Source organism: Narcine bancroftii, chromosome 10 (genome assembly GCF_036971445.1).
Source record: "Narcine bancroftii isolate sNarBan1 chromosome 10, sNarBan1.hap1, whole genome shotgun sequence".
In the NCBI taxonomy this organism is placed as follows: domain Eukaryota; kingdom Metazoa; phylum Chordata; class Chondrichthyes; order Torpediniformes; family Narcinidae; genus Narcine; species Narcine bancroftii.
Genome location: NC_091478.1, coordinates 12,551,880 through 12,569,388, shown reverse-complemented (window position 1 = coordinate 12,569,388; position 17,509 = coordinate 12,551,880). Strand labels below are relative to the sequence as shown.

The 17,509-nt window shown below is 39.3% G+C and overlaps 1 protein-coding gene across 5 annotated transcripts in view; it reads right to left on the bottom strand.

Annotated features, from left to right (window-relative positions):
- Positions 1–3,341: 3,341 nt before the first annotated feature.
- Positions 3,342–17,509, bottom strand: part of tial1 (TIA1 cytotoxic granule-associated RNA binding protein-like 1) — a 35,768-nt gene continuing 21,600 nt past the window's right edge. For all 5 annotated transcript variants that reach the window (XM_069899874.1, XM_069899875.1, XM_069899876.1 and 2 more), the window contains 6 exons: positions 12,589–12,697; positions 8,603–8,698; positions 8,425–8,509; positions 5,489–5,612; positions 5,241–5,383; positions 3,342–4,998 (listed from right to left, as the gene is read on the bottom strand). In XM_069899874.1, the coding sequence (XP_069755975.1) occupies positions 4,878–4,998; positions 5,241–5,383; positions 5,489–5,612; positions 8,425–8,509; positions 8,603–8,698; positions 12,589–12,697 (678 nt within the window). In that variant the 3' untranslated portion in view covers positions 3,342–4,877. The remainder of the gene's footprint in view (positions 4,999–5,240; positions 5,384–5,488; positions 5,613–8,424; positions 8,510–8,602; positions 8,699–12,588; positions 12,698–17,509) is intronic.

Sequence of the window (17,509 nt, the reverse complement as noted above, 5' to 3'; positions counted from 1 at the left end):
TTCAGATCCCTCTGCAAGCTTTGAAAGCCTTCCTCACTGTCCACTAAACCTCCAACCTTTGTGACATCTGCAAACTTGTTGATCCAATTTACCACAATCTCATCAAAATCAATGTTCTGGTTGTGCAACACTCAGCACTGATCCCTGAGGCACACCACTAGCCACAGGCTTCCATTCCAGTCAGAGACAATCATCCACTACCATTCCCTGGCTTCTCCTGCAAAGCCAATATCTAACCCAATTTACTACCTCACCAGGAAGGCTGAACCTTCCCAACAAACCTCCCAAGCAGGCCTTACTAAAGTCAGTCAACACAACCTCCACAGCTTTTCCTTCTTTTCTTAAACCTATGCAGCACAAAGCCATGTTGATATCCCTAATCAGTCCTGGTCTATCCATATTCTTGTACATCTGATCTTAGCATACCTTCTAATACTTACCCACAACTGACGTCCGACTCACCAGCCAATAATTTCCCAGATTTTTAGTCGTTTTAATATAATGAAATGCAAACCTCGCTTGTGGCTAAGGTCAAGTGTATACGCCAGGACCCTGCAATTTCTACTCCAGCCTCCATCAAGATCTGAGGAGGTATCACATCAGGTCCTGGAGATTTGCCTTAAAGCAGCAGGTACCTCCTCCACTTTAATTTTGTGTAGGATCCATGACCTCACTGCTTCTTTGCCTCACATCCATAGACACGCGCCTGCTTCCTGAGAAAATACAAATGCAAAAAAAAAAATGATCTCCCACATCTCTTTCGTTTTTGTTCATTTGAAATTGGGAAGTTGTTCATTGCTGTAATCAGGAGGAATGGATTATGGTTTAAATAATTAATGTTCTAAGTTGTAAAATGATGGCTGCGCCAGTGGATTTTGGCTGCCTGTCGTTTAGAATGGTAACTAATTTATTTATAATTGTATGCTCAGGGCTTTGGATCGATTTGTATTGTTAAATGCGCTATATAAATAAACGACTACTTTTGGTTCCATGCATTGCCAACCACTCTGATCTGCATGAGATCCCATTTTGTCCCTTACTATCCTTTTGCTCTTAATACACCTGTGGAAGCCCTTAGGACTATTTCCCTTGCCTTATCTGACAAAGCAACCTCATGACCTGATTTCTTTTAAGTTTTTTTATTGCACTTTTTTATTCTCAAGTGCTCATTTGCTCCTTGTTGCCTATACTTGCTATACACCTTCTTCACCAGATCCCCAAAATCAGTCAAAAGCCAATGTTTCTTAGGCCTGTTAACTTTGTCTTTTATCTTTGCAGGAACATAAAAACTCTGTACTCTTAAAATTTCACCTTTAAAGGCCTCCAACTTACCAAGCATATCATTGCCTGAAAATAGCCTAGCCTTATCTGTCTTCTAGATCATTTCTCATTTCCTTAAAATTAACCTTTCTCCAATTTAGAATCTCAACCCAAGTCCCATACCTATCCTTGTCCATATGATCACTGACCCCAAGTGTTGCCTGACACACACTTTTAAAGCATTCTTCCTGTTATGAGGCAACCAGAACTGAACAGAACACTCCAAATGTGGTCTAACCATTTTTATAAAGCTGCAACACTACCTTATGGCTTATGAACTCAATCACCCGACTAATGAAGGACAGCACATTATATGCCCTCTTAACCACCCCAACAGCTTTTGCAGTAACCTTGTTGGATCTAAGGACCTGCACCCCAAGATCTGTTCCTCCACACTTAAGAATCATATCATTAACCACATGCTGAGCCTTCAAGTTCAACCTTCCAAAATGTATCACTTCATACTTATCCAGATTGAACTCCATCTGCCACTTCACCATCCAAGTCTGCATCCTGTTGAAACCTATGACATTCTAGACTATCCACACCTTTGTATCATCTGCAAGTGATTTAAATATAACTATCTTCCTATCCAAAAAGCATTCCTACTAAATGAGAGGGTCCAACAGATGACATTAACATCAACTTCTCAGATTTGTTAGGCCCCTCCAGCTCCCTTCCCTCTCCATTCAGACCTATATCCTCCTCCTCACTTACCAGGTTTTTGCTTCTTCTGCCCTCGCACCCATATCCTTTGATCTCTTGGCCTGTGTTCCTCCCCCCAACCCCAATTCTCTCTTCTTTCCTCACCCCCAACTGTTTATTCAGATGTCTGCCTGCTTTTCCCTTTCCTTGTAGGAGACATTGCTCAAGCGCAAAACATTGGTTACCCCTTTACTTCCTATGGATGCTGTGTAACCTGCTAAGTTTCCCAGCACCATTGTGCAAAAAAAAGCAATTTGGTTCCAAAAGGAGGAAAGTAATCTTTTTTTAAAAAAAACATTTGGTCTCAAGTTATTCTGCAGTTTTGAGAAATCTCAACCAGATAATCATATTACTAGTAGAGCTCCTGCCTCCAAGCGAGTGATCCAGATTCAAGACTGACCTTTGGTACTGCGTGGATTTGCATGGTTTCATGTGTCCTTCTGGGCTTCTCCTCAGTATTGGTTTCTTCCAGTATTCAAAGACATGCAGGCTGGCTTGACAGGGTGGAGGTGGGAAAATAATGGAAATACGAGGATAACTAAAATAGGATTTGTGCAAACTATCACCCTCAATAGGCCAAAAGGGACATTTCAACTAAATGGTTTAAAGAAACCAGAGCAACAGATTCAGATCTAAAAAAAAGCACAGAAACTAATTTATACATCACTAAGGTTGAAGAAATAAAATTTAAGGCTTCAGTTTGAAATTTACCTTGTATAATTTTACATACCCACATTACTGCAGTAGGGAAGATATATTAACATACTCTTACGAGTTCAAAAATACAAACACAATAGCATCCAACTAAAATTTAAGAATATTCTCTGAATTATACTAAATTACCACTTCCATTCATTTTTCCTTCACAAATATCAAAATATTTACAAATGTATTGTAAAAAAATAGTGGCAAACCAAACTATAACAATAAACACTCCAAGATCAGCAACAAGCATGAATTGGGCACAGTGCAAGGAAGTTTCTTTTAAAAATACCTCTGTCCAAGAGCCACAGCCACTTTACCTGAAATGACCATTTTTTTTTTTAAATTTTTCACAATGCTTTGCATTCTTGATGCCAGTTGAACCAATGTGCTTAGCAGGAACAATCTCATGCTAACTCAGTCCCTTTTATTAAAAAGTGGTAAAGTTTATTCGAATTGTAAAATGATTAAAATGAAATAGAAATTAGTCCCATTAGCATTTACAATGAATATTTTTTTCCAGCAACTCCCATAATTAATGCAGGTTAGATGATTTAATTGATAAAAGTGGCACACCCCACAAGACAATCTAACAACTGGACATAATGCAAAACTGTTTTAAAAACATTTTTTTTATTTTTTTTTAAATACAGAACAAAGTAATCTAGACACGACAATGTCATTTTCTGCATGTATTCATATCCACCCATTCCACACCTAACACTCAAATGAACAAGCTTTTTTTTTTTTTTAAACAAATCGCACCAACATGCAGCCAAAATATCTTTAAAATTAAGTTTTACAAATGGTACAGATTTCTGCACTGTACCGGCAATTAACAAATGGCACTTTTTACTCTCAAAATTAAACAGTTGGCTTTAACATGATTTTTTATTTTACATTTTTAATTTGCAATTTAAAACACTCCAGTGCAGACAGCCTGAAGAAAATATTCAACCTTGCATGAATTTTATATGGATCAAAAATCTAAATGGTTTAAAGAAACCAGAGCAACAGATTCAGAACTAAAAAAAAGCACAGAAACTAATTTATACGTCACTAAGGTTGAAGAAATAAAATTTAAGGCTTCAGTTTGAAATTTACCTTGTATAATTTTACATACCCACATTACTGCAGTAGGGAAGATATATTAACATACTCTTATGAAACACGGCCATACACTGCATTTTCTGGGAAACTGGCTACATCGGTTCTGTACAAATGAATAGTTTTATCTTTTAATAACCAATGACACAAAGTAGTTAATTGTGATACCTATACAAGAGGACATGCTTTGAAAATTATATCAGTATTAAATGTTCTTTATATAGATATTTACACACGTAACCTGCACCCTAATCCCCTTTCCGTAGATGTATGCACAAATACATCTAAAATAACCAAAACAGTGCAACGGACGCCAGCAGTCCAAATATAGCCAGTGCTCCCTTTGATAATTTCCTGGGTTTCAGAGTGTAGTGCAACCAACTATTCTTATAAAAAAAAGTTGCACCCACCGGCTTCTTCACCTTGTTAGATGCCTGGCGAAAAAAGAACAGACTCAAAGCTGAATGCAGAACTTGAGGCACCTCGATCTTTATCAGTGCACTGGCACTTCTGGATTTAAAATGTTCCCCCTCCCCCAAAAAATAAACAGGAGTGAGTTGGTCGGTGACAACGAGAGAGTCACTTTTCTTCTGGTTACTGAATATCACACCTGGTTTTACGATACAAGGCATTAAAAATCCCATTCAACAGTATGTGTGTAATATTAAGGAATGTTCAAATTAAAAAAAAAGATTGTCAAAAGTCTGGTTGACATTTTCCCACTAACACTGCATTTATTTATTTTTAATTCAGACACAATAGCACTTCATTTTCAAAATAAATTCATCATTCTCAATTACTTTGCTCTTCAAAACCAATTAACAGATTATATTTTCCCACCTCCCCAGCCCCTTCTCATCCCAGAGCAAAAAGGAACTGGGAGATACTTCACATCCTCCATGACTTCAGCTGTGATATAATTTTAAAATATTCAGCTCTAAAATAAATAGTCTATATTTTTTGTTCATGGTGTGAGTGAACTGTGATGTCATTAGAAAAATCTGGGCTCTTCTTTACTTGAGGTAAATAGAACGAGTCCCTGCTCATTGTGTTTGGTAACCTGCCATTCCAAAGCCAGGCTGGTTAGGGATTACAGCGGCACCCTGTCCTTGCGGTGGCTGAGCACTAAATCCACCTACCCACGCTGTGGTCGACTGAGGCTGACTGCAAAGAGACAAAATAAATTTTAGTTATTTTTGCACCTGAAATAAAAATATCTAAGTTACACGACATAGGTTTTTCCAATAGGAAATTCAGAGGATTGGGGCAAGGTACTGGGTACATATACCAGACCCTGGTCTGACGAGGCATTTTCAAAAAAAAAAAAAAAATCACGAGAAGTTTTCCATGCCATGTTCTCCATAAATGAGTGTAAAGTTTAAAACTTCATTTAGTGTATTACTTACTCTACTCCAAATCCTTGTTGATTCCATGTTTGGCCATACATTCCATAAGGTGGCATCTGCCAACCATTGGTTACATACTGACCATATTGTTGGGCATTGCCATACCATTGGCCCCACTGGCCCCAAGGTTGAGCAAATTCCATCTGAGTAAACATAACATTACAGGAAATTAGGTACTTGTGATTAGACAAGTATACTGAGTAGTAATAAAGTCACACATTCTGCTTAGTTGTAAAAGTTCCGTTTACCTGTTGATACTTGTTGGTCGTATCAGTAGTTTCTTTACCCCAATAACATTTAACAACATGGCCTTCAATAGTCGTCCCGTTGACCGACACGATGGCATGAGCAGCACTATCATGTGTGCCAAACCTACAACAAGAGCACGTCAGGTATAAATGTGATTCAGGGATTTGCATTCATTTGTGTACAATGAGTGAAGATTGAGAAAAACTTCTCCATCAGTTCCAAAGCACCATAGGGCTGAGTTCTGAGCCCCCCCCAGCTCTATTCAATTTAACCAATGACTGTGTGGCTTGGAACAACAATTGCACCATTTGCCTACAACACAGTAGTGGAGTGCATAAAGGGAGGAACAGGGTGAGTCAGCGGACAGGATGGAGATTGAAGACTTGGCTGAGTGGTGGACCAGCAACCACCCTTGCACTCCGTGTCACCAAAACTCAAGAGCTAATTATTGACTTCAGGAAAGGAAAGCTAGAGGTATAACATCCAGTGATCATTGGGGGGAAATCAGAAGTGGAGAGGGTGAGCAAATTTAGGTTCTTGGGAGTCACCTTCGAGAAGGATCTTTCCTGGACCCAACACACCAATGGCATCATAAAGAAAGCACTCGAGTGCCTCTACTTCCTCAGGAGTTCGCAAGGTTTGTTATGACATCAGACACGAATTGGCAAATTTCTACAGATGTGTGGTGGAAAGTGTGCTGACCGGCTGCATCACGGTCTGGTAGGAAAACACCAATACTACTGAGCTTAAAGCCCTCCAAAAGGTAGTGGACATAGCCCAGGACATCACAGGCAAACCCCCCTCCCCCCCTTACTATTGAGTACATCTACAGGGAATGCTGCCATTGGAGGGCAGCAGCAATCAAAGACCCACACCACCCAGCACGCGCTCAGTTCTTGCTGCTGCCATCAAGAAAGAGGTCTCGGTGCCACAAGACTCGCATCACGGAGTTCAGGAACAGCTGCTACACCTCTACCATTAGAATCCTCACCAACAAACTCAATCAGGGACTCATTTAAGGAACTCTTCCTTGTGCACTTTATTGATTTTTCTTTTTTATTCTCTGTATTGCACAGTTTCTTTACATTCATTATGTTTACAGTTCTTTTATTTGTTTACATGTTTATACTGTGTACAGTTTATTTTTTGCACAACCAATTAGTAGTAATTCTTTTGCGCCTGCAGGAAAAGGAACCTCAGGGTTGCATGAGATGTCATGTATGAACACTAACAATAAATCTGAACCTCGGACAATCTAGGAGCCTTAAGTTTTTTTTTGCTGTCAGGAATGAAAAACCCCTGTTGGAAAATGGCAATTTGGCCTTTTCAGAAATAGCAACTTTTTAAGAGCAAAGATAGAAACAGTTCCTAAAATGCAGACCATCAACCAAAACAGTTAAACTGGAGGTACATTGGGTCTTGCAAATAAAGGCTGGAGAACTTACACTTAAATGCATTAAACATTTGTTTCATATTTCAATTAACTCCTATTTCAGGTTGGGAGGAGTCACGTGATGGAGTAGTGGCCAGTAGGAGAATACCAGCCCTATCCAGAAAAGAAGGAAAAAAGTGAAGAAAAAGCAAAGCCCCGGACAAACAAATCACAACAAATAAAAAATAAAGGTGTGGAGAAGATGGCACCTAAGAAAGAAAAGCCAAAAACAATGGGAAGAAAAGAAAGAAAGACGCCGGAAGAGAAAGGTGAAGGCCTTACCTGCACGAAAAAGCAGGGACCCAGCGTGGACAGAGAAGCCCGCTCCCCGAGGTTAGTGGAGATCCCGCAGGGTCATGACCCACTAACCGCAGAACTGCAAAAATGGCTCACGGAGCAAACAGGGGTGCGTAACTTCGCGTGCGCAATGCGCACGACAAGGACAACACCGATGGGAGGGGGGACCAGCTGTGGAGTGAAACTCCACAGCACGAACAGCTGAGAGAAACCCGACAGCAGGGCTCCCAGCTGGAAGATGATTTATGGAGGGGGGTAAATGTCCACGTCAGCTGCAGGCTCGTTTGTGGCTGACAAGTCCGATGCGGGACAGGCAGACACGGTTGCAGCGGAAAATTGGTGGGTTGGGGTTGGGTGTTGGGTTTTTCCTCCTTTGTCTTTTGTCATAAACACGAGGTTACGTATGATACAATATAATTGGTTACACAGGCTATATATCACACCCCAAAAATTAAATAAATGGGACCCAACAGTATCAGATAGATGTTTTCACTGTAAGGAAATGGGATCAACAGTACATGCAATTTGGGCATGTGAGAAAGTGGAAAAGTTTTGGGAAGATCTAAATCAGGTATTAAATAAAATCACAAAAAGCAACATACCAAAAAATCCAGAGATCTTTCTTCTAAGTAATACAAGTAAAGAACTAGGCCTCAAATTGGATGAAGCACAAAAAAGATTTATTATGATAGCCTTAGCTGTAGCAAAATAATGTACAATGTCAACCTAGAAATCAGGGGAGCCTGAGGATACAGCAATGGTACATAGAAATGAATAAATGTATTCCATTGGAAAAAATAACATAATTTAAAAAATAAAGTCATAGTATTTGAACAAATTTGGGAACTGTACATGGAACACAGAGAGGGCCAACCACAGACCTCCACACCCTAAAATGATAGAATGAGAAGACGAAATGAACTGACCCAGTGTGCAAAAGTAGATGACACAGTTTTCTTGTTTATTTTCATTGTGATGACATTGTTTAATGGGTTTATTGTATTGTACATGTTGAACGTTTAGTGGGTAGGGAGGGGGGTGGGAAGGAGGGAGGAAAAAGGGGAGAAAATGACACTGTGTATATTCAAGAGGGAAATGTTTGTGTGTATTTTGGTTAATATGGTTCATAGTGTGAAAAATTTAAAAAAATTTAAAACACCTATTTCAGGTTTAAAACAAAACAATTGTGGTACACATTGAACCTACCTGACAAAGGAGTATCCTTTCTCAGGAAAAACTCTGATTTCCATAATTTGTCCAAATGGTGAGAAAGTCTGACGCATAAGTTGTTCTAAAAGATGAAAGATTGTAAAGTGTAGAGCAATGTTAATACTTAATCATTTTATAAACATGTTATCATGTATTAAATCATGGCTGATCATACCTGTCAGACCTGATGATATACCTCCACAGTAGACTGTACAATTTGAAGGACTAGATTGACCAACTACTTCTTCAAATCTTAGCTGTTTAGAAGTATCTAAAAAAGGAAAATAAAAATCAATTATGTGCGCACATTATTTCCATGAATATGAAACAACCATAATCAACATGACTCACTGACAAATTGCTCTGCATTCTAGTTAATCAGAAACTCAAAACAAGCCACAAATACTGTGCACAGTACACCTCCTCAAGGTGAGGATCAGTCAAAAGCCCAGGCATCCTCCACCAAGTGATACAACCTCCTGATACCCCAAATTTTTTCTAACAGCTAGCTACAAGTCAGGAGTTTGAACAAATACTCTCAACTTGCCTGCATGAGCAGAGGTTCAACAAAAGAACTTGACACTAACAAAAATAAAATTTGACTGGCATCTGATCAGTCATTATTAATTCCTTCCACTACAGAGAGCACCATGCACAAAACAGCGATTATTGAGGTTACTTTGAATGCACCAAAACCCATGACCTTAACCACCAAGGCCAAGGACTGAAGGTGCATAGGAACTACACCACTTACAGATTACTCTCCAAGTCATCTGTAACTCTGCTTTGAAAAGATACTGTTAACTTTTTTTTTTTAAATTGTTGACATGGTATTCCCTACCCACCAGAACTGAGAATACCTTTGCCAGGAGAATGGCAAGCAAGGTCTCATGTGGCACACCAGCACCTTCTAAAGGACAATTAGGAATGGTCCATCAATGTTGGCCTTGACAATAACTCAAAATCCAGTCCAAAAAATTTAATATATTTTTAAAGTCACTGATAAAGGTGCACTAAGCAAAACCACACAAAGAATAAGGGGGAAAAAAAATCATAATTCAACAGTCCGTCATGATATTTAGCTGTTACGTGAGCGAAAGTGATCATTCCTCATCTCAAGTGTTTCACATGATAATCCTTACAATCACTAATTTTAACTAATTCTCAAAACAGTGACCACTTGATGTCATCTCCAGCCTTGCACTGTGCCTTGCCCCAAATCCCTATAATTTTTTATTCATTTTCTCCCACAGAGGCTTTCATCCACCCCATTATAAACCATCTTAAAATATCAACTACATTTTAAAACCATTCAAAGAGCGAATTTTGTTCATTTCCTAATAACAGACATAATCCTGCCAAATCAGTAATGTACTTTAGTTATCTTTGTGAGCAGCCAAAACTTCTAACAATATTCTATGCTTGGGTCTGATTCAGATTCACCAAATGATAAAATCCACCATTCCATCAGGTTGTCAAAATGTAAATGAGTTCCATGAAATGCAAATGACACAATCCTCCATACCTTCTATTCCCTCCACCAGATTTTTGATAAAAATCAATGTGTATTTTAGAATTCTCTATCAAATGCTTTTCCTCACGTTTTCTATTTACCATGCCTCATGGTTTCAACGCCTAGGATACAAATCAATCCTATGCAGGTTTGCAGGACTTAATATTCATTCAGGTAACGTCCAACCGCATATACGTCCGTCGTCCCATACGGTTAGAGGTCAGAAATCTTGATCGGAGTACAGGATGTAGCAGACGTAACTGGGCATATGCAAAACTTACCACACGCAACATAGATCTCATTTCTTTTGTATACAAAGGCTCATGTATGCAGGTACTGTACTTTCTATCATGGCTCCCAATACAGCAAAACAAGTACCAGTGATAGCAGCACCAAGAGGCAAAGTAGTATCGATTTGGAAATGAAACGAAAGGTTATTAAACACAAAGGTGGAAAAACAATGAATGCCATTGCTTGCGATTTAGTCATGTCGCACTCAACAATCACGACGATCCTCAAAAAAAAAATTCTCCAAGCTGTTAAAGGATCGGCTCCACTGAAAGCTACAAGGCTAAAGAAAATGTGAGAGGGAACTAGATCAGATGTGGAGAAATTGCTAAATGATGTGGATTGAGGACCAAACACAAAAAAAAAAGCAAGTCCCTCTTAGCACATTGACAATCACGGCTGAAAGGCAGGACCAGACTATGACAGCAAGTTTAGTGCTAGCTTCAAATAACAGTTTGCACTGAATCATGTGAAAGCGAGTGGAGAGTCTGCGAGTGGTGATACGAAAGCAGCAGAATTTGTTGAAACCCTACATAAACTAATTGTAGATGGAGGTTATTTGCCCCAGCAAATTTTTAATATGGATGAAACCTCCTTATTCTGGAAGCAAATGCCTGAAAGGACCTTCATCCACAAGGAGGCCAAGTCAATGAAAGGCTTTAAGGCTTTTAAAGAAAGAGTGACAGTATTGTTAAGAGGCAATGTTTCTGGCTACAAGTTAAAGCCATTTTTTATTTGGCATAGCGAAAACCCCAGGGCTTTCAACAACATTAACAAACACACCTTACCGGCTTACGACAGGAGCAATAAAGAGTCCTGGATGACACATTGCTGTTTCAGGATACCCTTCTCGATTGCTATGCCAGTGAAATGGATAAGTACTGCTTGAAAGAAGGCAAACCTTTCAAGTTTTGCTAATTGTAGGCAATGCTCTAGGACATCCCCCCTTTCATTGGTGGCCTCCACCCCTCCCACCAAACACCACCTCTTTAATCCAGCCAATGGACCATGGGGTTATTGCAGCATTCAAGGCCGACCGTCTGAGGAGGATCTTTACTCTGGATGTTGCTGCAACGGATGACATTGGCAAGATACTGGAGCAGTTCTGGAAGGAGAACGACATTTTCTACTGCATAAGGAACCTTGCTTGGGCCTGGGATGATGTGACCAAAGAGTGCATGAATGGCACATGGAAGAAAATACTGAAGCGACATGTGCATTACTTTCGGGATTTGAAAAAGATGAGATTGCAAGGATTAATAGAGCTGTTGTTGACAACAACCTAAACCTAGATGTAGATGAGGACATTGAAGAACTCCTAGAGGTGGTTCCTGAGGAACTAAAAAAAAAAAGAGCTGCAGGAGCAAGAACGAATCACTGAAGAGGCAAGGGGAAAGGAAACTGCAGAAGAACAGGTGCAGAAAAGGTTCACTGTTAAGGGGTTCGCCAAATTCTTTGCAGACCATAACAGCTTGCTGAAGAGATGGACCCAAACATTGAGTGTTTTTCACTGATAGAGAGGAATGCCCATGCAGTGTTTGCTTAAACAACTCCCCAAGAGCCTCGACCAGGTCCTTCAGGTATTAGAGTATTCATCAATAGAGGTCACTCAACCTGAAACTCGATGAGGAAGTTGAGACCAGTGATGTGGATAATCCTGTGTTAAATGTTTAGTGTTTACATAAAAGCTTAAAAAGTGGAAAAGAAATACAGTTTAATTTAGCGCAAATTCAGTATCTCATACAACTCTGCTAAGTATATACAGTAATATGGTGTTTGCACAACTTCCAGTTTCATTAAGCAGCACATACCTGTAAAGTATCAAAATGGTTGCAATACCAAATGCTACAAGACTACACTGATTTTGTTTTGACCACAATTTAATACTTAAACCCAATGCGTAGCATTAAATTCAGTGCAAACCACAAACAACGAGATGACGTCCTTGAAAGAATACTAGCAATTGCCATCTCTATTTTCTTAAATCCACTCATCTCTCAATATTTAGATCAATTATTTCCTTTAAAGATTTTAAAATTCCCTTTACCTTGAACTGAATGATTACTTAATGTTCACATAGAAAACTGTCACTTAGAAACTAGGTATTTAAATATCTACTCTTTATTTTCTGGCACATTCAATTGAAACTCAAATTTCTGAACACTTATTAACTGGAGAGTAAACAAGACCAAAGTCATTTGATCAAGTCGTTGCAAACAAGTTCCAAAATAATAAAAATCATTTCAATATTGCCATATAATAATCATAGCAACTGGTTTGCAAATCTTTCAGGATTAATACAATTTAATGTAAAACATTATTTTACAAACTACTCAAAGAAAATAGATTCAAAAACTTACTCTCTGGTGCACTTTTTGGAGCTGGTGGTTTACGCGTTGCCCAGTTTGTTCGAATTTGCCGGCCTCCCAACCACTGTCCACCCATGTGCATGATTGCATTTTCTGCGTCCTATGAAGATAATCAGTTATGGGTCACTATGCTCCCCAATTATATCAATCAGGGAGATAAAATGGCAGTGCAAAAGAACAGAGACACAAGAATTAATTTGTGCAAATCTCTTATAAAGAGAGCATATATCTGAACAAATACAATGAGGCATGCTTTTACTGGGTTACTACTGGTCTAAGATCCAAAAATTATTAGTGTAGCAACATGATACTTTGTAATGTTAATATTTATATTCAAGAGTTGGTATTTACATAACGAGGAACTACAGGACTAACTAAATCACCACCTAACAATTACTTACAGCTTTGGCCACACTAAATTCAAGATTTCAAGCAATTATTCAAAAACATACAATATTTAAGTTAGGCTCATAATGCAAGTCAATTACAAGAAACTTATAATTCATAAATGTTTTAACTGATTTGAAGTAATGTTTGCCAATGTAATTTTAAAAATATATAATTTAAAAGTTAAATTTTGATCCCATCACAACTTCCCAGTTGAACCTTTATGCAAGTGTTGGTTAATGAAAGCTATCGGTTGAAAGGGGTCCAGAAGAGATTCACCAGTATGTTACTGGGATTCAGGGTGAATTATAAAGGGAGGTTGGATCTTCATTCCTTGAACTTTGAAAATTAGGGGTGACCTCAGTGGTATCCAAAATCAAAAGTGAATGCTGACAGTCCTTCTCAATAATTCTAGCACTAGTGCACATTATTTAAGGTGAGAGGGAGAGACTGAAGATGGACCTAAAGAGCAAATTTTTCACTCAGTGGATAGTCCGCAGAATTCGAAAAGCGTGAACAAGTAACTGGAATGCATTTTACAGATGCTATACATTCCAGCCACAGTTTACCCAATTCTGATGTCAACCTAAATTGTTAACTTTCCTTTTCAACAAATGCTGACCAACTTGCTCAGTATTCCAGCACTTTGAGCTTATTTCGGATGTCGACGTTTGCAGTTTAAAAAAATTCTCCTATGGCAAGGAGAGTGTTCCTGACAACATGGTTCTTTGTCTTCTCAAGTATTATCTTCACAATTTGGCATGACCACTGTGCTTAAAAAACTAATAAGCCATTTCAAAATTAGGAATCAATTATGCACTGTGTACTAAGAGCAGAAGAAATAAGGCAGAATCTACAACTACATGGCCTGGAACATCCTCATTCTATAATACAATCAAACCAGAGAAACAACCAGGATCAGTGATGAATGTAGAAAAGTATTCCAGAAGCAGCATTAGGCACATCTTAACAGATGTGGTACAAAACAGGTCTACAGCAAGAACTAGGCAATGCCCCAACCCACAGATCTGATTATAGTATTGCACTCCAGTCACCTTTTATTACCAATTTCAGCAGATAATGGCGAATGGGAAACAACTGGTCAGAGACACCCCCAACCTCAGTAAAATAAATTAGCATTCAAGAGCTAAAGAACTTCTGGCTCAACCAATTTGGTTCCATGCAGATCCCTGCAACCAAGATGCCAGTCTGCAATAATCTGCCATTTAGCTACTTACCAGTGGGAATAATCGCCTCAAACCGTGCATCTTGGCGCCTTACAGTTCGGCGGGGAGCAACCTCCTTTGAAGAAGACCGCAGAGCACACCTCACTGACAAAAGGCAAAGGAGGAAAAACCCAACACCCAACCCCAACCAACCAATTTTCCCCTGCAACCGTGTCTGCCTGTCCCGCATCGGACTTGTCAGCCACAAACGAGCCTGCAGCTGACGTGGACATTTACCCCCTCCATAAATCTTCGTCCGCGAAGCCAAGCCAAAGAGTGGGAATATTGTGCAGTCATCAATATTCAATTGATTTGTGATTCCTCCAAAAAGCAGCCCATGCATGCATTCAGTAAAACCTAAATAACAAGTTAGCATGGCCAATAAGCAGTAATTAATATTTGTGCGACAAAAGTGCCAGGTAAAGCACATCTCAAATGTGATAATTTAATCACATTTGCTTGACATACACTGACCCACTCAAGTTCTCCAATAGCCAAGAGATCACTTCTCATCAGAAATGCAAACAGATCAGCTATGCAAGTATTATGGCTACTTAGGTAGATCAGAGGCTGTTACAAGCAATTTACAACCTGATATCCAAAACACTTGCCACTATTTAAAAGGCATAAGTAGAATACATGGACGTCCAGTTCTGTCCAGTGCAACTGAAGCTCGCCAGCATCCAGAACAATGCTTTCCAATTGTTCAGCACCACACTTACTACCCTAAACATTCAAGATTCCTTTATTATGTACTAAAACACAAAATGTAACAATTCACAAGATTTAACTTTTGCCAGCCATAAATGCACACAGAGGTGCCACTTGCAAATAACTCTTCAGATTTGGTTGGTGGATCACTAATTCTCAAATTAAATTCATAGAAAGTAACTTGTCTTTAGAGATGAATAGCTGCATCCCACTTGAAAAGATCACATTGAATCTCAGGATAGGATATACCATCCTAAAAATTTGGTAGCCTTATTTAGAACATATACGAACTTCATTGGCACCAATATAGGGTTATGATTGCTACTGGCTACCTAGTAGACACTGTAAAGATCTTAATACTGCGGTATTATTGTGTCTCCATATGTAATACTGTGTACACACTGGCAATGGGATGCTTTTTTTGTTTTTTCCCTTCCTTCTTTCTATTTACTAGGACATAGAGGGGAGGGGTTCTCTTGATGTATTGTATTTGGTATGATAGTAAATATTTAAAATGATAAATATTGCCACCCCCCCAAAAATGCCACTTCAGAAACACCAGTGTCCATGCATTCACCTCAAATGCCCCTGCAGTTTCTGCAGCGGCACCACCTCCTGTTCAATCCATTGGCCAACCTGAGCTCCCAGATCCAAATGTCCAAAACAATCAGGAAGCTTTCAGAGTCCGAGGCCCTTTCGAGAGCCTTTTTTGTCTTGACACCCTCTCAAATCACGGTGTCAATACCTGGTTCCTTCAAGCAAGTCTCTAGTAGTCTGCAGCTTGGTGCAAGCTCTTCAGCCATTAGCCCAAATCTGGTTCGAGTCCCTCACCGCCAGTAACCAGCACTCTGCAGCCGCTGAACCCTACACTGGTCCCCTGCCCTGTAAGGTTGTCTTCCAGGCTTCTTTTCAGAGGGGTTGTTCTTCTGCCTTGGTCTGCTGAAGTCTGCAACCTTCACAGTCCATTGCCAAACATGGGTGCCATCATCAAAGACACAGACTTCTGGTTTCTCAATGTTAAAGCGCACCACTGGCTCCTTTAACAGGCTGTTTGATGCATGTTCTGGGCTGTCAGCATTACGACTGTGAAGGAAGACCATGTGGAGGAGTGCCGTGCCCACTTCCTATTCTCCCAAGTCTGCACCAGTGCTGCCCCATTATTTATTCATTCCTTTGACTACTATAGATCCAATGTACAACATCTATAAAATGCATTTGTTACACAAGAGCACTCTGCAACCATTTTCACTGAGGACAAGGCACATGGGAATATCAACAGCTGCATGAACTACTTTGCAAATATCATCATTGCTTCACGATTGCTACAACTGACTTATCCAAAAGCACTCCAGAATTACTTCCAACTGAGGGAGTGGTATGTGGTGTTCAATTTGGGAGAGGTAATAAATATTGGTCTTGCTAGAAGCAACCAGATTCTGAAAAATGAATTTAAAAATTGTATTCTACAAATCAAAATATTGAAAGTTGAGCCAATAGATAAAGTCAAGATTTCCAAAACTGAACTTATAAAGCACAGAAAGATGAATTAGTGTAGCAGTTAGCTCAACGTTATTAAAGAGTGCCAGTGTCCTGGGTTCAAATCCAGTTCTGTCTATAAGGAGTTTGCACATTCTCCCCCTCTTTTGCATGGGTTTTCCCCAGGTGCTCTGGTTTCCTCCCACTCTCCAAAATGTACAAGGTTGTATGTTAATTTGGGTGTAATTGGGCAGCACAGATTTAAATGAACAGAATTAACTTGTACTGTGCTGTAAATAGTTTTAAAATCTGCTGTGGGCAATGAATAACAAGATTTTTTCCCTCTGAAATAATGCATTTAATGATAAGCAACTCCAAATATTAATTAGGAATATTAAAGAGCCAGAGGGAATGCAAAGGTGATGGAAGGAAGATTTATATACAAAATCTTAATTTAATATCTTAAGATCTTAAAACAAAACCAGCTGCTACAATCAAGAAAGCAAAGAGTGTTAATTTATGCAAGAGGAATGGAGTTTTCCTTTTTAAATAGATACAAAGGCTTTAGAATAATACAGCACAGAAACAGACCCTTCGATCCAACTTGTCCACGCTGATCAAACTGCCCATCTAAATAGTCCTATCGTCTCGCTTGGCCCATATCCTTTTGTACCCTTCCCATATACATACCCATCCGAGGTCAATGTCATAATTCCCCTACTATTTTCACTGACAACTCATTTCATACATGCACCACCCTCTTTGCAAAAGTTGCCCCTCAGCAGCTTTTTAAATATTCCCACCCCCCCACCCCGCATTAAACCTGTGGGCTCTAGTTAAATTCTTTTAACCTGGAGAAAAGAGCGAGTATTTATAAACCTTTACAAGATCACTCCTCACATCCTATGTTCCAGGGGGAAAAAAATTCTAGCCTATTCAGGCTCTCCCTGTTTTGCAAAATCTTCCAATTCCCAATAATCCATGTAAATTTTGTACTTTTCAGGTTAATAATAACTTTCATAAAACTAGATGGTGAGAACTACAGAATGCTTCGATATGACCATAACTCCATGTACTGCTGTGGCACGTCCCAAATCCTGTACCCAATGCTT